Source organism: Trichosurus vulpecula, chromosome 2 (assembly GCF_011100635.1).
Source record: "Trichosurus vulpecula isolate mTriVul1 chromosome 2, mTriVul1.pri, whole genome shotgun sequence".
NCBI classification, from domain to species: domain Eukaryota; kingdom Metazoa; phylum Chordata; class Mammalia; order Diprotodontia; family Phalangeridae; genus Trichosurus; species Trichosurus vulpecula.
This window is the reverse complement of record NC_050574.1, coordinates 73189660-73211916: the sequence shown is the minus strand read 5'-3', so window position 1 is coordinate 73211916 and position 22257 is coordinate 73189660. Positions and strand designations below refer to the sequence as shown.

Genomic DNA, 22257 nt, shown 5'->3' with positions numbered 1-22257 from the left:
TAGTATAACAATCCCAGAGTGATGGGATCGATTTTTTTCTTACCTCTTACATATTACCTCACTATTGAGAAGACAAGTATCAGGGTGGTCTTGTGTTAGAAAGAGCCTTAGACTGTCATGACTATACCCAGATTCAAGCCCTGCCTTGGATCCTGGCTACATACATACCCCAGGTTGATCCCTTACCCTCTATGAGCTCAGTTTCATTACCTCACCCCCAGTGCTGTTTTGAGGATTAAATTAGATGAAAAACATTTTGCAAGCATTAAAATGCTATATAAATGTCAGTTATTATTATTAAACAAATAGGTGACTTGGAAGTTATTTCACTTTTCTTGGCCTCAATGTCCAGTTTGTAAACTGGGGCCCAAACCATTTGTATTCCCCACCTTAATTGTTGTGGGGAAAGCAAGAGGCCCCTAGAAAAGACCAAAGACACTTTTGCACCTGTCTCCCTTCAGCTGGGCCTTTGAATCAGCTGCATTTGAAGGTGCAATTGAGCACTGACCAAAGAAAAGCCTTCAACAAGGTGGTGGGGGTGTGATCGTCTAGCCTTCCAAATCTGGAAATTCACTTAAGACCCAGCTTAGCGCCACATAAAACAATTCCAGTGCACTTAGTCCCTGCAAGTAATTAATGAAGTCTAGTTGGCTGTGGCAGTGAGATGTGAGGCCCCTGAGGACAGGGCCCCAGCCTGAGGACACCACTGAGTATAGCTGCATGTGGATATTCTCACCAAGCACACGAATCCCACAATCTATGTTAACCTTGAACCCCTTAAGAAATGCTATGCCTTCCTCTATATCTACCTCTGTGTGTGTGTGTGTGTGTGTTAACCTGTTTGCTTTGCTTTTTTCAGATTCAGTCTGCACCCATCCTAACCCATGAAGATCCCTCTTTGCAGCTGAAGAGCTCTTAGGAGTTCTCTTCCAGAATCCTTATTTTGTTTGTGTTAAAAGGAGGGGGAGAGAGAGGGAGCCAAGCTGGGCACCTCTTTGTGAGTGTAGGTGCCAGAGCACCGTCATGAGGTAGACACTGGTGAGAAGAGAATGCTCAGTTCAGGATTGTTTTTGAATGGAAAAAAGAAAAAGATGGTCAGAGACACACATCATGCTCAATGCCTCCTCTGTCTGGTGCTTTTTTTATCATGCAGCAAAGGTGGGGCCTGGAGGTGGAACGAGTCACAGAAGCATGCTCCTCTGTCCAGGGACCTCTCTCCAAGCCTCTCACGTCTGTGTGATTCACTGGGGATAATGGGCAGGTGGTCACAGGGTAAAAATTACTGCTGGAAAGTTTCCTTCTTTTCCTTATCACAGGCCTCATAACATATGGTATGCAGTGATTTTCCTTCCTTTTGTCCGTTTTCTCAATATTTAGCAGATTCAAAGGATGTGCCAGGAAAATGTAAGAGCCTGAAACTCAAACCCATCAATTTGGTAGTTCAAAGCTCTAATGAAGGAAAATCTTGAAAATGTCAGCTCAGCCTTATCATATGTGGATTTTAAATATCTAAGGGCCTTTACTCCTTTTTACCCTGGATGATGGAGAGTTGGCTGCATTAAGCAGCCCTGGGGAAAAATGATGAGACCATGTTGTTGTTGTTTTCATCACACAGTCTCTGATGCTCAGACTGGGAGGCCAGGAGAGCTTAAGTATGGTTTCTGTGATTGCCTCATCTCACCCCACCCACCTTGCAGTATAACCTTTCCATTTTGCATTTCAAGGACTTGATTTTTATGTGACCCCCCCCCCCCCCAGGGGGTGGTACTAACCATCTTTTAATGCCTTTGCATTCGAACCAGACACTGCAGGAGCAGCAGACCGCATGCCACCAGAGGCTGGAGGACCTTTGTGCCTGGGTAAGCCAAGCTGAGCAGGCCTTGACAGGTCACCACATCAGAGGGGGCAGTCCTGAGGACCTCTCCACCCTGCAGCAGAAGCAAGATTCTGTCAAGGTTAGTACTAGGACAGACCTCAAAGACCCTAACCAGCCCTGCTAGAGATACATGTCACTTGGACCATGTATATTCCATTCTGTTGTCTTCACGTAGGTTAGAACTATGAGGCTCACCAGAAGGAAATTTGAAATCACAGACTGCTCTCTGCCACACAGCATACACCTGGGTTGTCTTCCCTTGTTGTTACCTAGTATCAATGCAAAGTTATTTTAAAAATTCTTTTCAACATAGGAGAGTAAATCTACTGTATATGTAGCTTTTATATGAATTCTGAGGTCGGCTTGGGATGGTTTTTGATTATCTCTGTCCATGGCTCCCTCTGTTTGCATGGATGATGGATATTGATAAGTACCCTCACAGTTTTCAGACTGCTTATTAGGTTCCTAGTGATCAGTATTGAGAGCACTGCTCTTAGAATGTCCATGTCATTCCCTAATTTGATAGCTTTTCCCCTGGCTGTTCCCCCCATTATGCTGCTTAGTGGTACTGAGACTGATGGCTGCTCTCTCCCTGTTTTCACATAATAAGGATCTGCAGAAGGATGTCCAGAGCCATGCCACCTCCTTTGCCAGTGTCATCAAAGACACTGAGGGATTCCTGGAAGAGAACCAGACCAAACTGAGCCCCCATGAGCTGAGTGGCCTGAGGGAAAAGCTGCACCAGGCCAAAAAACAGTCAGAGGCTTTGCAGGAACGGACACGTGTGGCCCAGAAGGAGCTGGAGGAGGCAGTCACTGAAGCCTTGAAGCAGGAATCTGAAAAGGTAGTGGAGTCAACAGGAACAGAGAACAGCCCTGGAGGCTTGTCTTAGCTTGCCATCTTAGTGATAGGGCCCTACAGGGCCACTTTTTTCCTCCCAAATCATTAGCAAGGAATCCCAGGCCATGAGGTGTGTTTCAAAAAGAAATCTCAGTACCTGACCAGTTGTTTCATTAAAGGAAAAAGAATGAAATCAACCCAGGAGCTCCATGAATTGATTTGGGAAGCCGGGAGACACAAAGGTGCAGCTGGGTTACCAGTAAAGTGAGAAGGCTACACTAGATAATCTTCAGGGCCCTACCAGCTCTAAAATCCAGGATCCTGTCAGAGCTAGAGGGCACTCTCTGGCACATCTCTAGCAGCCACAAGTCCTCCCTGTAGCACTCCAGTTAAAATTGCAACCACACTTGGAACACAGGCATGGTTCCAAGTAGGAGCAGGGAATTGTAGAAGTCTGAGGGTCATCTTTTATTACACTCAGTGTTAGCATAGCCTTCCTCTGGTTTCAGCAGCTAAAGAAAGATATGGAGAATCTTGAGAAGAGTAATAAAATTAACTACATCACTATGAGAAAAGGTTTTTTTGTCAGCATGAGGAACCCCTAGTATGGAAAGTCTCTTCACCAAGACAAATCACAACCTGATCGATGCATGGTAAATGAGTCCTGGGGACTTGCCTGAGGTACAGAGATGAAATGACTTGTCCTAAGTCAGACAGCTATTATGTGTCAAGAGCAAGATCTGAACCCAGGTCTTCTTGACTTTGAGTCCAACACAGCTTGCTGTACTATAGTAAGCAGTACATTGAACGGAAGGTGGAAAGATATGGGTTCCAATTCCACCTTAGGCACTTCATAGCTCTGTGACTCAGGACAAGTTACTTAGCCCATCTCAGTCTCCTCATCTATAAAATGGAAGAAAATCCTGTCTGTGGCACTTACATCACAGCGTTGTTTTGAGGTTCATAAGAAGTAACTCATATGTATAGCACTTTACCAGTTTTAAATTTCAAAAAAAAAAAACAACCTAAAAAAATGGAAAGTCAGACTTAGGAAAAGTTTGAGAACTGACCACCTTGGAAGGGAGAAAGGTGTGAGAAGCAGCAGCCCCAAAAATCTAGGTTGGTTGACAGGTAGAATGGTGTCTAGTTGGAATGGGAGAATGTGTGCTTGTCTGTCCTTGGCCGCTGATTGTTGTGTGTCTCAAATGGGTTCAGCATGACCCTGCTAGCGAGCATGACTGAAAGATTCTCTGACAGACCTCTCTAACCCTAGGATGTCCCCTAAGACTGCTGTTGTTGCTTAGTTATGGAGAGCATAGGGAAGGAATAAAAATAGCTAGAGGATGAGCTTGGCATGATTATTTTTCAGTGGATTTGGTTCATGGTAACGTTTTGGCTTTCTGTGCAAATGCTTCACATACACAGATTTTTAACTCCCTTACCTCTTAGCTGAAGCCCAGCCCGATTCATGTGTTGTTTTAAATGACTCAGGCTTTTTCTTCTCACCTGCCACTGGTATTTTCAGACTAAAGCTGCCAAAGAACTGGAGGAGAACAGGAGTAAAATTGATTCCCTTCTGGATTGGGTGACATCCCTGGAATCCACAGGTGGATTGTCCAAGGCCAGCTTTCCAAAATTGGAGCACACCCCAGGAGAGAGTTTGGGGAATGGGATCATGCACACCATTGATGGCTACACTGAGATGAGCCAAGCTCCAGAGAAGCTGGACCAGCAATATGAGGGTGCAAAGGTGAGTGCCTTCCTTCATGTATTTGGGATATTTGCCTGGCCCTTGGCTCCCTCTCTGGCTGGGTGGCAGAGAGGGCAGTGACCATCAGGTCTGGGGAGATGACATCTGGGCCATAGGGTTGTTGCCTCAGGTTCCCAAACCCTTGAGGGAACCTCAGCCACTTTTTAGGTCAGGAGAGACTGTATGGCACATTCTCAAAAGCTCAAACTGTTCATTGTTGGCACAGGGTCAAGATTGTTCTGAAATTTATTGAGCACTTGTTACGTGCAGCAAATTATGATGGTAGGTCTTAGGCTACAAAGACACCTAAAATAAATGCAGTGATTTTGAGAGGAATAGAACATGACCAATCAGTCATAGGGGTCAGGATTGTCAGTAAGTAGCAGGTCTGCTAGCTGCTGTTCATGGATCCAGCCAGCGATAGGGCCCAGCTTGGAGCAGATGAGGGTGTTGGATTCTGTTACACATCACTTAAGTGATTTATTCTTCATGTGACTTTGGAAATGTCTTTTAACCTACTTGGACCTTGGTTTCTTTGTCAGTTAAAACGTGGACAGTAGTCTCTGTCTCATCAGTGTTTGTCTAAGGATCAGATGAAATTAATGCATGTGAAAGTGCTTTGAAAACCAAATCCCTGTGAAGGATTCAGCCCAAGAGCTTTAGGTCTTGCTCAGCTGTAGCCACAATCAACTGCCCAGGATCTAGATAATTAAATTCTCTCTCCCTATCCCCACCCTGCCTTTACCACCACTATCTACTTGGATCAAGGGACAGGCAAGGAAATACAAAGTTGATAAATGCAACGGTCTTCTCATCACTTTAAAAGTTCAACTTGACACTTACGTCATCCCAGTGTTCCCAAAAGGCAGCCCCTGTCCTTAGAAGCACTATTCAAACATAAGGTGGTATTATTCTGCCCAAGTACTCAGGGAATAATTCTGGAATTTCATAGAAAAGAAAGGGAAAATCTGCTTCTAAGCAGATTGAAGCATGTCCATATAATACCATTAGGCCAAACAAAACCAGATTGGCAACTTGGTTCCTCTGTTTCTACACTTGCCAGAATTCTTGTAGATTGAAAAGACAAGGTAGAGTACCAGGCTTGGCATCTGGTGGCCTGGGTCTTCATCCTGGCCCAGATACTCATCCAGCTTCGGTTTTGTCATCTGAAAACCAGAAATAGTCATTTGAACTACTTCCTTACCAGGGTTGTTTGGAAAGTGCTTTTTGAACTATAAAGTATAATACAAATTTAAATTCTTATCATCCCCTTCCAATTGTGCTTTTGGTTTGGGGTTTCTTTCCCAGGCCCGTCACCAGGAGCTACTGTCCCAGCAGCAAGACTTTATCCTGGCCACTCAGGCGGCTCAGGCGTTTCTGGACAAGCACGGCCACAGCTTGGCCCCAGAGGAACGGCAGAAGCTTCAGCAGAAGCTGGGAGATCTGAAGGAACGGTATGCTGCCTCCCTGGCCCAGGCAGAGACAGAGCTGAAGCAGTTGCAAGCCTTGCGGGATGAGCTTCAGAAGTTCCTCCGAGACCATGGGGAGTTTGAAGACTGGCTGCAGCAGGCAGAGAGGGAGCTGGAGAATGTGCATAAGGGGGGCAGCGATCCTGAAGCTCTCCGGTCCCTGCTGCTTCGACAGAAGAGCTTCTCTGAGGATGTCATTTCCCACAAAGGAGACTTACGGTTTGTGACCATGTCTGGACAGAAGGTCCTGGACACAGAAAACAGCTCCAGGGAAGGCACAGAACCATCAGCAACCAGGCACTTAGTGACCTCTAAGCTGGACGATGCAACTGAAAGATATACTGCCCTTCACTCGAAGGTATGGAGGAAAACTTGAACCCCAGGGGTCAGTCATCTCACTGAGTTTTCTGATACTTGCTCATGGTCCCCATGGCATAGAGTGGGAATCATGTCCACAAAGTAGTGTGGACAGGTCACCATGCTGTTAATAAGCAGGCTTTTCAGGGACTTGGGCTTCTCTCTCTCTCTCCTCTAGAATAGCAGACATAGGGCAAGGCACTGAGCATATGGCCCTGGTCCAAGCTGTTGTGTTTTTCTTTATTCAACAAATATTAAGTGCATGCTGTATACACAGTGTAACAAACATTGAGTGCTATGTTCTAGGGAAAATACCTACATAGTTTAGATAACAGCTTGGTCCCCAACCTCATGGAAAAGTCTATTATGGGAATAAGATCCCAACACTGATAATTGTAATATGCAGTATTACAGGATGAGAAGCAGCGAGAGCTGAGGCAGGAAGACCTGGGTTCAAATCTTGCCTGTGGCTCATTCTGTTAATATATGATCCTGGGCAAGTCATGTAACTTCTTAGTGTCCATAAGCAATGCAGAAGAGATGTGCATCTGCTTTAGTAGGAGTTTCCTCACATGGGAGTTCTTGGAGTGGCCTACACCCATGAAACCCCAGATCTAGATCAATCCACCGTTGTATGATGAGGGTATCAGAGAGGCACTAACGTTTGGGGGACTGAGGGAGCCTGAGCAGGGAGACTGGCACGGCAGGCTGGGGGAATCAGGGAAGGCTAAACGCAAGAGCTGGGAACTGAACAGGCAAAATACAGATAGCTTTTTTTCAAATTAAAGTTTAATTTTTTTCAGTTAACAAAAATCTATTTTCTTTCACTCTCACACCCTCAATTGGGAAAAAAAAAAGAAAGAGAAACAAAACCTTTGTAATGTCAGTGTTAAGCAAAACAAATACCTTTATTGGTGATGTCCAAAAGATATGTCTCATTCTGCAGCCTCAGCCTATGGCCTCTCTCAGGAGGCGGGTAGCATTCCTCACAAGTAGTCACTGCATGGAGCAGAGTTCTTAACAGCTTTCAAAGTTGTTTGTTTTTTCAGTGTTTTCTAAATTGTTTTCCATATTCTGCTCACTTCTGTCTGGATCCGTTCACACAAGTCTTCCCAGGTTTTTCTGAAACCTTTCCCTTCATCATTTCTTAAGGCACATGCGCTTTCTTTGCCCTCTCTGGGGGCCTGTAGTGTTCTTGACAGGCCAGTGATTATGCATGGTTTAAGAATGTCTGGGGTGGAGTTCTAAACTACTTTCCAGAACTTCTGTTCCAATTCCCAGCTGCACCATTAGTGTACTGATGTGCCTGTTTTCTGCAGCCCCTCCACTATTGATCATTTTCCTTTTCTGTCAGTTTTGCCACTCTGATGGGGTTGAGGTGGTGGCACCTTAGATATGCTTTAGTTTGCATTTCTCATAGTGATTTGGAGCAGTTTCATACGGCCATTGATAGCTTTGATTTTTTTCCTTAGAAAACTGCCTGTTCATATCCTTTAACTATTTGTGAATTTGGGAACAGATGCAGTCAATGAATACATGGCAAGGACTGTTTGAATGGAGGCTGCTAGATCGAACTCTGAATTCACAGAGCCTTAGAGTTAACTCCAGATTGTGCTCTTTCCTAATAAATGCATGGCTACTTTCATTCATTAAATAGCCACATATAGATCACTTACTACTTGTCAGGCACAAAACACTGTGGGTCATACAAAGAAGAACAAGATAGGATACTTTTCCTCAGAAAGTGTATGGTCTGGCAGAGGAGATAAAACTATGTAGAAATAAAGACAATGAAAAGTAAACTATGCCAGGTGTTGCTAAGAAAATGTGATGCAAAGCAAGGAGAGATAATTTCTGATTGGGGGTGTGAAGGAAGGCTTCATGGTGGAGGAACAATCCCTTTAAGGATTGGTCACTTTTCAACAGAGGTGAGGAAATAGGGATGTCTGGGAAGAGAAAGCAATTTTCAGGAAAATGGATACTCCTGAAAGCACCTTGGGTGGGTGGGGCAGCCCAGAGCTATCCTCACTCATCCTGTTTTTCCCCTTCTTCTTGAAACAGTGCAGCAAACTAGGTTCTCACCTGAACATGCTTCTGGACCACTCTCAGCAATTCCAGAGCAGCGCAGACAGCCTTCAGGCCTGGATACAGGAGTGTGAGAGCAAGGTGAACCAGCTTCTCTCAGACCCTGTGGCCTCTGACCCCACAGTCCTTCAGCAACAACTTGCAAACACAAAGGTAAAACAAGTCAACAATTAAGCCCAAGCCCTGATATCAGAATGCTTTCCTCTAAGTTCCCCCACATCTCATGACCTAGAAGTGGCTGGAGAAGGGAAACTGCAAAAGGGGGGCACAAGACCAGTGTGCTGAGAGCCCCCTTCCGGACACTAGCAAGTACTTTTAGTGGTAGTTTACTGACTTAGAGGCCCTGGAAGAAGCCACAATAATTAACCCTCTTGGTCTTCATTCTGTTCTTGGATAAACAGCAGTTACAGGGAGATCTGGCCGAGCATCAAGTACCTGTAGAAAAGCTCCAGAAAGCAGGTGGGGCCCTCCTAGAGATGGAGGGTGAGCCAGCTCCTGACCCCCAGCACATCCAAGAAACCACAGGTATGGAGCCAAAACAGATGGTGCTGAGGGGACAGGGATAAGGAAGCTACGGAGGAGAACTTCCCCAAGAATATAGCTGGGGATGGGGCAGGGAGTGAAGATGGGGAGGCCTCACTTAACATCATCGGAGCCCAGAGCATACAGCTGGGATACTGGGAATAATATAAAGCTGGTTTGACCCTGACCAGACTTTGGTGGGATCATCAAGGTAGAAGGCACCTTGGATATTATCTTGTCTAACCCTTTCATTTACAGAGGAGCTCCCCAGCACCTTCCCAAAGTTACACAGGTGGCAGAGCTGATAGTTGAGCCTGGCACCTCCAAATCTAAGTACTCATTCTACCTGGGAGTGGGATGATGTCCAGTTAAAGTTGTCAATTGGCCTAAGGGGCACCTTGTCAGAGGAGGGTTAAGCTTCTTTCTCGAAAGATGCTGGTCCTCGATGCAGATATTTTTTGTCTGGAACCAGAAGAAACACTACATTGAAAATCTACTTGGCAGAGGAAGAGGGGCAGCTCAGATGTTAGAGAGACTTCATTGATGTTCCTTTTGGTTTTTTAGGGGAATAAGTGATTTTTTTACTTTATTTATGCTTATGTCATTTGAGGTCCAAATGTCAACAGTACTTTGCTTTCTCTTTTGGGTTTTCTTGTCAAGTCGATTTTATACAATTTACAGTAGAATTTAGAATTTACTTTTAGGGGAACTTCTTCAAGTGGAAATTCCCCAAATGACCTTTTTCCGGATATTCTCTTGGGGATGAGCAATAATTTACCTGGAAAAAACACTCTGCCCCCATTCTCTTTGAATCTTGCAGATTCCATCTTGGGCCATTTTCAGAGCCTTTCTGGAAGGCTGGAAGAACGTGCTGATCTGTTACAAAAGGCAATTGCTCAGTCACAAAGTGTCCAGGAGGGCCTGGAGAACCTACTGCAGTGCATCAGTGAGGTAGAGAAGAGCCTGGAGGGAGAGCAGGTGGCGTCACTGACCTCGACAGCTATCCAGGAAGCCTTGGCTGTCAATATGGTGAGAGAGACACATGGGTGGAAAAGTGTGAACAATACCAAAGTAAATCGTGACATCATTTAAATGACTTGGAGGTGTTAAGATCTAATTAATCCACTTACCTGGATCTTCAAATAGAGTTAACAGAACCTGACTGAATAGCATATATAGAATATATATGTCACTCACATTTATATGGCACCTACTGTGTGCCAGGCACTGTGCTGAGCACCTTACACATGTGTCATGTGATTCTCACAGCAACTCCACAAGATGGGAGCTGTTATGATTTCCACTTTACAGTTGAGGAAACTGAGGCACACAGAGATTAAGTGACTTGTCTCACACACACACACACACACACACATACACACACACACACACACACACACACACAATGTTCTGCAAATTGGTTTGGCCCTAGGAAGAGAGATTGCAAGGTGGTTATTATGATGTGAGGTCCTGAGGAGGGTTAGGCAGGAAGTGGGAGCTCCTGTGGAAATGTTTTCCATGAATTCTTAGGTGAGGCTGAGATTGGTGAACAGAGTTTGTCAGCTTTCCTAAGGTGAGGGGATCTTAGAACCGATGTGTTTTTAATGGCAGAAACTCAAGCAGGACATTTCGCGGCAGAAGAGCAGCCTGGAGGCTACCCGTGAAATGGTGACCCAATTCATGAAAACAGCTGATGGTGCCACAGCCACAGGGCTTCAGGGCAAGCTGGCGGAGGTGAGTGAGCGCTTTGGCCAGCTGTGTCAGCGGCAGCAGGAGAAAGAGAGCTTGCTGAAGAAGCTCCTGCCCCAGGTGGAGACGTTTGAGTGCCTCTCAGAGAAACTCCAGCAGTTCTTGGACAGCCGAGCCCGCATGCTGGCCTCTGGGAACCAACCTGATAGAGATATTACTCAATTCTCCCAACAGATTCAGGTGAGGGTAACTCTGTGATGGGTGATGTAAGGGATTTTTGCAAGGGAGATGGGAGCCCTGACATAGCTGATTAAAAGCACTGCATTGACTGCATTCTCACTTGATTCAGTGGTTGACCCTGCCAGTTTGACTCCTTTGTAGGTCACCTTTCTTTTTAGAAAGGAACTTCAGCAGGGAGAACCTGCAAAATTATGGTTGTTTGCCTTGTCAGGAGCTGAATTTGGAAATGGGAGAGCAGCAAGAGAACCTGGATGCCCTTGAGCACTTGGTCACTGATCTGAGCTCCTGTGGTTTTGCACTGGATGCTTCCCAGCCCCAGGAGAAGGTACAGAAGCTAAAGAAGGATTTCACAGGGCTGCAAAAGTCAGTTCAAGAAAGGTGAGTTCTGTTTTCCTGGCAGCATCTCCTTGTATGTGCTCAAAACTGTGAGAGACCCTCAGACCTCTAGTTTCCAGTGCAAGCCCTGGCTGCCATCTGCCCAGACTGTTACAGTAGCCTCTTAATTCTTCTCTCTTTCTCCAAGATCTCTGCTCTCTGAATCATGGTCCCTATTGCTGCCAAAGGAATAGTCTTGAGGCTATATTTGACTGTCAGGTGCCTGCTTAGGAAGTTGCCTCTTGCCTCTACAACCAAATCCAAACCCCTTTGTTTCACATTTAAAGCCCTTCACAGTCTGGTTCCAGTTTTCTTTTTCTCCCTTTCATATACTCTGATCCAGCCAAACTGGCCTCTTTGCTGTCCCTTGTGTGGCATGGCACTCCTCATCTTCTGCCTTCTCACACAAGCCATCCCCAAAGCTTGGATGCATTCTCTCCTCACCTCTTCCTCTTCGATTCCCTAATTTCCTTCTAAGAAAGCTCAGCTCGAGCACCATCACCTACTTGCAGCTGTTTCTGGTTCTCCCAGCCTGTAGTGCCTCTCCATTACCTCCAAACTGCATTGTGTATGAGTGTCCACATTTCCCTGAATAGATTAGAAGCCTCTCGAGGATGGGGACTGTATCGTTTTGGTTCTGTATTCCCAGGCCCTAGCCCATTGTGTAATAGTTCATAAGTGCTTGCTGGCTGACTAACTGAGCCCCATTTTCTCCTTCTCTTAGAATTCCCTGCTTCCTTCACAGTTCAGCTCAGGTGCCACCTTCTCAAGGAGGCCTTTCCTGAGTCATGCACTTGTCTAACTAGTGCTCTATCCTCTGACTAGACAAAAGGCCTTCATCTTCATTTGTACACTTTTTCTCCTCAATAACCAGCGTCCTGAAAGGCAGGGGCTATTTCTACTTTGTCTTTTTATTCCTGGCACCTAACACAAGTAGTCACTTAATAAATACTTATTGAATGAATAAATGACACAACCCCCTTCTCATTTCTCCTCTGCCCCCCACCAGTGTCAGAAATGGTAACACCAAGGACTTGGATTTTGAATCACTGTAGGTTAGAAGGTTCTCTCAGGCTGGCAATCTGTACCTCCTCCTTCCCCAAAAGAATTTCTAATATAAAGTGAAGAGTGATGGCGCTCAGTAATAGTGATGAAAGAGAAGGTTCTTTTACTGAAGACAAGATATTGCTGTTCCACAAACAAGACACTCCATCTCTCAGTTCCAGGCATTTTCTGTGGCTCTCCCCCATAACTGGAATGCTCCCTCTCCTCAGTTCCACTTACTGGCTTCCTCTAAGTTCCAACCAAAATCCTACCTGCTAAAGGAAGCCCACCCCATTCTCTTTAAATTCTAGTGCCTTTTTCTCTCTTAATTATTTCCTGTTTATCCCACATATAGCTTGTGTGTACATATCTGTTTACTTGTTTTCTCCTGCATTAGATTGTTAGCTCCTTGTGGGCAGGGACTGTCTTTTATCCCTTTTTGTATTCCCAACCCTTAGCACTGTGCCTAGCACATAGTAGGTATTTCATAAGTGTTTATTGACTATCGTTTAAAGAAGCACCATGGTATTTTTTAAAGATGCAACATGGACAGTGAAATCAAGAGACCTGGCCCTTGAAACCTTTAGATGGTCACTAAGATTCCTTCAAGTTCTAAATTCCATGATACCTTGGAAAAACCTGGGGGGGTAACATGAGGGATCAAAATGGCATCTGAAATGTCATTTAAAAATTAGAGGAACTCCCATCAATTTGAATGAGGGGTAGGTGGACTGGGCATTGGCTCCATCTGGTCTGGTTTAGGAAACATGCTTTGGGGGTAATTGATGAGAGAAAGGAGATAAGTTCAAGCTGCTCCAAGAGAAGAAATCCATGCCAACTTTACAATGGAAGATATGGATAAGAACCTTCATTCATTCAGTAAACATTTATTAAGCCCCTACTATGCACAAAACATTGTGCTTGGTACTGCATGAGATACAAAGTTCAGAAAAGACACAGGCCATGCCGTTGTGGAGCTCACAATCTATGTGAGATCTTCCAAATGCTCAACCATTTCAACTGAGGCCTTAAGAGGTTGCCAACCTGGGTTATTGCAGGATAGTGGGAGTCACCAAGACAGATAAAACAAGAACAGATTCTTTTAAGCAGAAGGGAGAAGGGAGAAGGTCTAGCGCCCAGAGTCCCCTAGGTTTTCCTTCCATTAAGTTTCATGACTTAATGTTCTATGAACTGGTCAGGCTTCCTTGACTTTGCATCAGAATGTTTGCTGATGGCCACTTCCAAGGCAGAAGATCCTGTGGCTAACTTCTCCCTTCTCACACTACTGTTTTTTTTTTTTTTAATTTCTGACACATTGTTTACTGCATACATAGTGGTTTAGTCAAACTCTTCGGCTAGGAAAATAGCCCAAATTATAATAACTTCAATTTCTATAACTTTTTAACATTTACCAAGTACTTTCCCCACACTACTCTGCACTGTACCCAGTGCCTTGCACATTGTAAATGCATAAATAAAATGCTTTTTAAAATAAATCAACAGTCATTTTGTAGCAGACAGTGCAATTATTGACAGCCCCATTTTATAAGTAATGAAAATGAGGCTTAAGAATGAGTTAAGTGACTTATCCATGATTCTTCATGTAGTAATTGCAGCATTTGAATACAAGTCTCTTGACTTAAGTCCAGGGTTCTTTGGGCTACTGTGAGCCCATGATTAGCCCCGATGTGTGCACAAGATGTTCTCCGTGCAGAACCTTATCCCTTATGTAACAAAAACTTCTTTTGGCAGAGAGAAAGATACATCATCCTGCCAGGAACAGCTGGAGGAATTTCGGAAGCTGGTTCAGTCCCTACAGAAATGGCTAAAGGAAAGCGAAGGAAATATGCCAGTGGTGGAGACCTCCATGAGCACCAGAGAGCTACAGAAGCAGATCGAGCGCCTTGAGGTAGGCAGAGAAATGACTGGATTGTGCCTATCAGAATATTTGCTCTACACAGTGGTTTAGAGGCCTTTTAATTCAATTGTGGCCATGATGGTAGATGGTAACCAGAATGTATCAGCTCACTAATCCCAGCTCCTGGGAACATCTTCAGGACTGAAATCCTTCAGGCCTTGATAGGTGAATTCCACCCAGGCACAGAAATCATATGGTCTCTTACTGTCAAATCTAACAATCTTGAGGGAGTTAAGTCTGCCATGTAGTAGCATGGCACCATGAGCCTCTCCTGTATTCCCAGTGCTTGTTGTTGGGCCTATTAGTAGACAGATCAGAGAAGGAAGAAGGCATTCTGGTCTTGAGCCTTCAGGAAAGGCTTAGAATCAGGATGCTAGAATGAGCCTTAGAGAGCTTGTCAAGTTCACATACCCTTTCTACAGTGCACTTGGCTGGTGATCATCTCATCTGTCTTTTAATTGCTCAGGTAATAGAGAGCCCATTGCATTGACAGAAAGCTCTAGATTTTAGAACATTTTCTTGTTTTAATTCACAGCCTTTCATTTTAAGTTTAACCCTTTGGTTCTAGTTCTGCAATTGGAAAGCATGTTAATCTATTCTCTTTGCTCTGTGATAGCTTTTGAAATATCTGAAGCAGCTATGGTATCTTCCTTTAGTCTCTTCTGTTCTAGGTCCCCCACCTTCTCAACTACAGTATGCCTTGTATAATGTGGTTTACAGGCCTTTCTCCATAATGTTCAGACTCCTAAGTATACTCTGATTTTGTCACTGTCCTTCATAAAAAGTGATGGTCATTATTCTGGATGTAGTCTGATCAATCAATAAGTAAACATATATTAAGAGCCTACTATGTGCCAGACACTCTGCTAAGTGCTGGGGATACAAAAAGAGGCAAAAGATAGCACTTGCCCTCAAGGAGCTCACAATCTAATGGGGGAGATAACATGCAAACAAGTATATACAAACAAGCTATCTTCAGGATAAATAGGAAATAATTAATGGAGGGAAGGCACTAGAAGCCACCAAGAGGGATTAGGAGAGGCTTCCTATAAAAGATGCCAGTGAAGTCAATAGGTAGAGTTGAAGAGAGAGCATGTTCCAGACATCAGGCACGGCCAGAGAAATTCTGATCAGAACAGAATTCATTAGAATCATAGTGTCCCTTCACCTGGGTACTTCTTTGAATGGACAGTGATTTCATAAGTTTGGTTGTTTTCTCCATAGTTATAAGTATTGGTCTTTTTGTGCCTTGGTAGACATTAATTAAGTTTCTTTAATTGCTATGGTAAAAATTTCATCACCTGGTAGCCAGCCATTTTCTGGTGATAAGCCTTTCTATATTTAGCTAGTCTGGATCTTGGAAAACAGACACAGAGATCAATGCCAGGCCGATACTTGAAGCCTTTCAGCTTGGTAAGACCTACCAGAGTTTTATGTTTCAGCATCATAGCCTTTGTTGTTGTTTTCAATTAACAAGCATTTGTTTTTTTTCTCCCTTTCCACCTCTCCCTACTCCTATTAAATAAAAAGAAATAAAGAAAAACAAAACCCCTTATAACAAATATGCAAAGTCAAGCAAAACAAATTCCCTCTTTGGTCCAAAAATACCTGTCTCATTGTGCATCGTGAGTTCTTCACCTCTCTGTCAGGAGGTGAATAGCATTGCTCTATCATCAGGCTTCTGAAATCCTTGTCAGTCATCCCATTGATAAGACCTCTTAAGTCTTTCAAAGTTCTTTGTTTTAACAATGTTGTCACTGTATATATTGTTCTCTTTGTTTTACCGAATTCACTCTGTATCAGTTCATACAAGTCTTACCTGTTTTCTCAGAAACTGTCCCCTTCATCAATTCTTATGCCACAAGTGTTTCATCACATTCTTACACCATAGCTTCTTTGGCTATTATTATCCAATTGATGGGCACCCCTTAGTTTCCAATTCTTTGCCATTTTATGATAAAAGAGGTGCTGTAAACATTTTTGTAAATGTGGCTTATTTTTCTCTTTCTTTGATCTTTTTGAGGTATAGGTCTATAGTAATATCTCCAGGTGTGCATAGTTTAGTAACTTTTTGGGCATGTTTCTAAGTTGTTTTCCAGAATGGTTGTTCCAATTCACATTACTACCACAACAGTATACTAATGTACCTATTTCTCTACAGCTCCTTTAACATTTGTTATTTTTCTTTTTATTAACTTTGCTAATCTGATGAGTATAAAGTAGAACTTTAGAGCTGCTTTAATTTTCATTTCTCTAATTATTAGTGTTTTAGAACATTGTTTCATATGGCTATTGATACCTTGCATTTCTTCTTTAGAAAACTGCCTGATCATATCCTTTGACAGTTTATCAATGAGGAATGGTTCTTATTCTTGTAAATTTGAGTCAATTCTTTATATATCTTTTAAGTGAAGTTGTAACTTCATCAGAGAAACTTACTGCAAAGATTTTTTTCCCCATTTCACTATTTCCCTCTTAATAGTAGGTGCGTTGGTTTTGTTTGTACAAAAACTTTTTAATTTTATGTAATCAAAATTTTCTGTTTTATCTTCTGTGATCCTCTGTATTCCTTATTTTGTCATCAGTTCTTCTGTCATCCATAGATTTGAAAAGTAAGTTCCAATTAGTTCTACATTCTGGAGACATGCAAATTCAATATATTTTTTATATGACTATTTATATCTAAGTCATTTATCCATTTGGAACTTATTTTCTATGTGGTGTGAGGCTTGGTCTAAATGTAATTGCTGCCAAAATGCTTTGCAGTTTTCCCAGCATTTTTTTTGTTTTTGTTTTGTTTTTAGTTGAATAGTGAATGTCATAGCCTTGGAGTACCCAGAGTTCCCTCCACAGCAAGATGAGGCATTAGAGGATTACTTGAGAAGGAAATTATGACGTAACACTCCTAATGTATCCAGTCTGAGGTCATATCAGCATTTTTAGCAATCGCATCACATGATTGCTTCATTTTTAGTTTGTAGTAGTCTAAAACTACCAAATCTTTTTCACTTGAATCACTTAATCAGATCTTTAAAAACTGAAATGAAAAGCTTACCTGTATACCTCTTGAATTTTATCTTTTTATTTTGGGCAATGTTCCATGCAACTGAGGCTATTTTGAATCTTAGTTCTGCAACCAATGGTATTACCTATCTCTGCTAACTTTCTGTCACCTACAAATATGACCAATCAATAAGCAATCACTCTATTAAATGTCCATAATATACTAGGGACTAAGGATGCAAGTACAGAGAAAGGAGTAATCCCTACTTGCAGTGAACTTACATTCTAATAGATAAGACCAGTACATATAAATATATAAATGTGTGTGTGTCTAAATATAAATGAAAATATATTCAAAGTAATGAAATGTAAGTAGTATGGTAGGGAGAACTCAAGAATATGCTTTATAGAGAAGATGGTGCTTGAGTTGTATCTTAAAGGAAGAGGGGAAATTTAGATCCTAAGAGATAAGAAAGACTGCATGCTAAGCTTCAAGAATGGCCTGTTCAAAGGCAGGGAAACAGAAGCTGATTGGCATAAGCGAAGAACAGGGAGGCCAGTTTTTGGCTAGATCACAGAGTACAGGAGAGAGAATGATGTCCGGTGAGGCTGGAAAGGTAGGTAGAGGCCAGGTTGTTTAGGACTTTAACGCCTAGATCAAAGAGTTTATGTTTTATCCTAGAGGCAAAGCCACTGTGGAGTTGGTTGAGTAAGGGAGTCACATCCCCACTTACGGTCAGATCTATACTTAGGGAAAATTACTTTGCCCATAGGATGGACTAAAATGGTGAGATACTTGAGGCAGGGAGACCAATTAGGAGGCTGTCATAATAATCTGGATGAGAAGTGATGAGGCCAGAACTAAAATGGTGACTGGATAAGTAGAGAGAAGAAGGGGTTGGATAGGAGAGATATTACAAAGGTAGAAATGGAACTATTTTGCAATCAATTGTATAAGGTGAGGGACAGTAACAAGTTGAGGATAACACTGGGATTATGAACCTGGGTGACTGGAAGGATGGTGGCACCTTTGACAAAAATAAGAAGGCAGGTTAAGAAGGAAAGAGAAATGAGTTCTGATGTAGACATGTTGAGTTAGATATCCCTGGGACATCTAGTTGGAAATATCAAATGGACATTTGGAGATGTGGGATTGAAGCTCAGGAGAGAGACTGGGGCTGTTACATGGATATGGGAATCATTTGCATAGAGATGATAGTTAACATCTGACAAGATTACCAGGAAAGATAGTATAGAGAGAGGAGAACCTAAGAGAGAACTATGGGGAACACCCACTATTTAGGGGGCATGATATCAATGATAAGTCAGCAAAGGAGACTGAGAAGTGGTCAGAGAGGTGGGAGAAAAGAGTTCTTTCCTCTATTCTTCTAACCTGTTGGGAGGATAGATTTTTCATCCATTCATTAATAAAAATCATGCATGTTGATCATGCGCGTTGAGCTCTGAGGCCCTATCAGTGTGGACAGTGGGAAGAGCTCTGGACATGATCAGAGGACAGGGCTTGGTCTGGCTTCTGACACCGTCTATGGGGCTTCAGAGAAGTTACATCATCACTCTGCACCTCATTTTCCTCAAATATAAAGGAAGGAGGTTGGACAATGTGACCTCCAAGCTCAAAATCAATAATCCAGAATTCTCTGATCTATAACAGACCCAAAATGAGAACCTTGTAACACCTCCTTTTGACTTGACACAGAGACATTTTCAGTGGAATCCAACTGGCAATTCCTTTAGCTAAAATATGAAACTGGAGATCAGGTGAGGATTTAGACCTAGAGAGGTATATTTGAGGTCTCAGATGACTGTTAACTCTTGAAAGCAGATAAGTTATCTGAGGGAAAATGTATATAGAAGTGCAAGCAAAAGGTCCGGGTATACTTTTGGCTAGAAAGAAGAAGGACCAGTGATTGAGATAAAAGAGTAGGCAGAGGAAACCCTTCATGATGTACTGTTAAGAAAGCCAAAGAAGAGGAAGGGTATTGAGCTAGATAGCCCCTGTATCTTCTCAGGACAGAAGGAGATGACGTCATGCTGAGAAGGAGGCAGGAAATTGGGGACTTAAGGACAGAAAAGGCCAGGAACAGCTGCAGTGGGGAGTCTGCCAGGAAATCAACAAGAGACAGATGAAAGGATTGTCTGACAGAGGCAGAGGCCAAACTGAAGTCAGACAATGTGAATCTATGGTGGGCCAGAGCTGTGTGTTCAGTACCAGCACTTTTTAGTCTAGAATCAGGAACTGAGACAGTGGTTGGTGATGAAGATCCAGGAATGGAAATTGATGTGGCAGCTTCCACGGGGGTGAGGGAGACTCAGAAGAGAACTTGGGCTTCATCTTTTTAAAGCCCAGGACTCCCCAGGATGTGATGCTAGGATAGAATTTCCTAGTGTGAGAGGGAGTGCTGTGGAGAAGTGAATGGCTTTGTTCTCCACACTTTCCCCTAAAGCTGAGTTAGAATTCTAACCTCATTCCCCTTGATAGACTTCATGCCAGGACTCAAAATTGGGACCCTGGGACCCATAAACTTGTGTTTTGAGTATTTTTATAACTATTTCAGTATGATTAGTTTCTTTTGTAATCTTTTTTTTATGGATTTAAAAATATTATTCTGAGGAGGAATCTATAGCCTTTACCTAACTACCAAAGGAGTCCATGACATAAATAAGCTTAAGACCCCCTGCTCTAGACTTTGTCTTTCATCTCTATAGCCACTGTTAACACACCCTATTGATTCTTTTTTCAAAATTCCTTTTCCATTTGGTCCTGGCTTTTTTATTCCCAGACAAGATACAAAGCCACCATCAGACTCGTCCTGTACTCTCCTATCTTTGTACATTTGTTGCCAAGGTCCATTGATTTTACCTTCATAACCTCTCTTACATACTGCCATCCTATTCTCCTCTGATACTGCTACCACCCTGGTGCCAGCCCTCATCACCACACACACTGTTGCAAAGCCTATTGGTGAGTCTCTCTGCACTCTAGTCCATCCTTCATTCAGATGTCAAAATGATCTTTATCAAGTGCAGGTCAGACCGTGTCACCATACCTGCCCAGTAAACTCCACTTGCTCCTTATCACCTCAAATATAAAATCCTCTGGTGTTCAGTAGTCTGTCTCCCTGCTACCTTGCCAGTCTTCTTACACCTTCACCCACACCGCACATTCTTCTGTCCGGTGACACTGGCCTTCTTGCTATTCCTTGAACACCAACACTCCGTCTCCCAACTCCAGCCTTTTTTTTTTTTGGCTGTCCTCCTGCCTGGAATTCTCTCCCTCCTCGTCTCCCTCTCCTACCTGCCCTCACTTCCTTCAAGTCCCAAGTAAAATCCCACCTTCTACAAGAAGTCTATACTGATCTCCCTTAATTCGAGTGGCTTCTCTCTATTGATTATTTCCCATTTATCCTATATATCTCTTTATTTGCACATAGTTATATATTCTCTGCCCATTAAACTGTGATATCTTTGGGAGCAGGGGTCCCTAGTGCTTTGCACAATGCCTGGCACATAGTAGGTGCTTAATAAATGTTTATTGACTTAACTATGTCTGCAAAGTGCCTTTGCTTCATCTCTTCCTACTGAAATCTTTCTATTCCCTTAAAGCTTACCTCATGTGTCATCTCTGCCATGAAGTTTTCCTTGATCTACCCAGCTGAAAACAATCTTTCCACCCTCTAATTTCCTTAGAGACTTTGCAAGAATCTCTCCTTTTATCCTTATCACATTCCTCCTCTTTGCTTCATTTCTTACTTGTAAATGTCTTACCCTCCATTAGCTCCATGAGGTCAGGAATTATATGATTTTTCATCTTTGTAGCTAGCTTCTGCATCAAGCACAGAGGTAGGTATATAGATAATGTTTTGAAAAATGTTTGTTGAATTATGTTTTTAAATAGTCTCTTTTGGATGACTGGACAAGTAAGGGACCCCAGGTGGAAGAAATAAACCGCAAAGGCATGGCCTTAGAAAACCTGATTGTGGAGATTACAGCACCTGAAACACAATCCAAGACAGGTAAGAAACAGCCCAGTGGTGACTTGAAAAGGGTAGTGAATAAAATACCCTCAAGAACATGAGGACTTCTCTTGAGTATTGTGTTAACCCAAAGAAAGGGTCCACCGAGCTGCCTCTTCTGCCCCTCATCCTCCCTTTTGCTCCTGAGTAGCAATTGCACTATTCTGGGAGGTTGCTGCAACACCTTAATTAGAAGAAAACTGCCCAGGGAATCGAGACTCACACCTACCTAGTACAGGGAGCTGACATCTCCTTCAGTCTAGAAAATAACCTAGAGACACTAAGTTGGGACTTCCCACCTTGAGGCAACTGATTTGGGGAAATGTGCAGTTGAGAGTGAGCGTGGTTCAGCCCTTGTTGTCTAATGAGACAAAGCCAGGATCCAGCCTGCTTGTGCTAACACTGACTTCCTGGGAGGTCGCTGCCGCGCATCCAGGGACCTCACACACACAACGGCTGCACCCAAGGGGCATGAACACTTTGGCCACCAGAGAAAGCGTTCTCCAGCAAAAGGCCACAACAAAACTTTAACCGTCTGTCCTTGTTGCTGCAAGGAATGAGTCCCCAGCTCCCGAGCTGCCTCTTATTGTCTGTCCCTCTGGCTCTGGCTAAAGGCATTCTCTCTCTCATCCCCTCCTCAGAGTACTGGACTTGTTGTTTTGTTGCTTTTAGCTCATAGTAGGAGTGTTTCAAGAGGTTGGGTGCTCCAGATGTACAGCAGGGTCCCAGGACACCAGGGTATGAATCTTACTTTTGACATTTACTGGCTCTGTGACCATTAGACAAGTTTTTTTTACCTCTCTGATCCTTAGCTGCTTTGTGGGTAAAATGATGATAGTAATACTTGCACTATCTCAGTCATTAATTTATTTTGAGGAAAGTACCTTGTAAATGTTAGAGTACTACAGAAATGTCTGTGTTTAATCAATATACAGCCTAACACACAGGTCTTCTAGATTTGATGGATATAATAATGTAATCCCTTATGCCTGTATATAATCTTTTATATTTTTCTAAAGTCTTTTACATATAATCTCATTTGATCTTCACAGCAA

The 22257-nt window shown here is 43.1% G+C and overlaps 1 protein-coding gene across 1 annotated transcript in view; it reads left to right on the top strand.

Moving 5' to 3' along the window:
• MACF1 (microtubule actin crosslinking factor 1) overlaps positions 1-22257 on the top strand; it is a 312647-nt gene that overhangs the window by 172996 nt on the left and 117394 nt on the right. Inside the window, exons 42-52 of the mRNA XM_036746382.1 lie at positions 1803-1955; positions 2487-2720; positions 4242-4466; positions 5775-6293; positions 8354-8530; positions 8779-8902; positions 9720-9928; positions 10511-10828; positions 11040-11206; positions 14000-14156; positions 21085-21202. Coding sequence (XP_036602277.1) covers positions 1803-1955; positions 2487-2720; positions 4242-4466; positions 5775-6293; positions 8354-8530; positions 8779-8902; positions 9720-9928; positions 10511-10828; positions 11040-11206; positions 14000-14156; positions 21085-21202 — 2401 coding nt within the window. The remainder of the gene's footprint in view (positions 1-1802; positions 1956-2486; positions 2721-4241; positions 4467-5774; positions 6294-8353; positions 8531-8778; positions 8903-9719; positions 9929-10510; positions 10829-11039; positions 11207-13999; positions 14157-21084; positions 21203-22257) is intronic.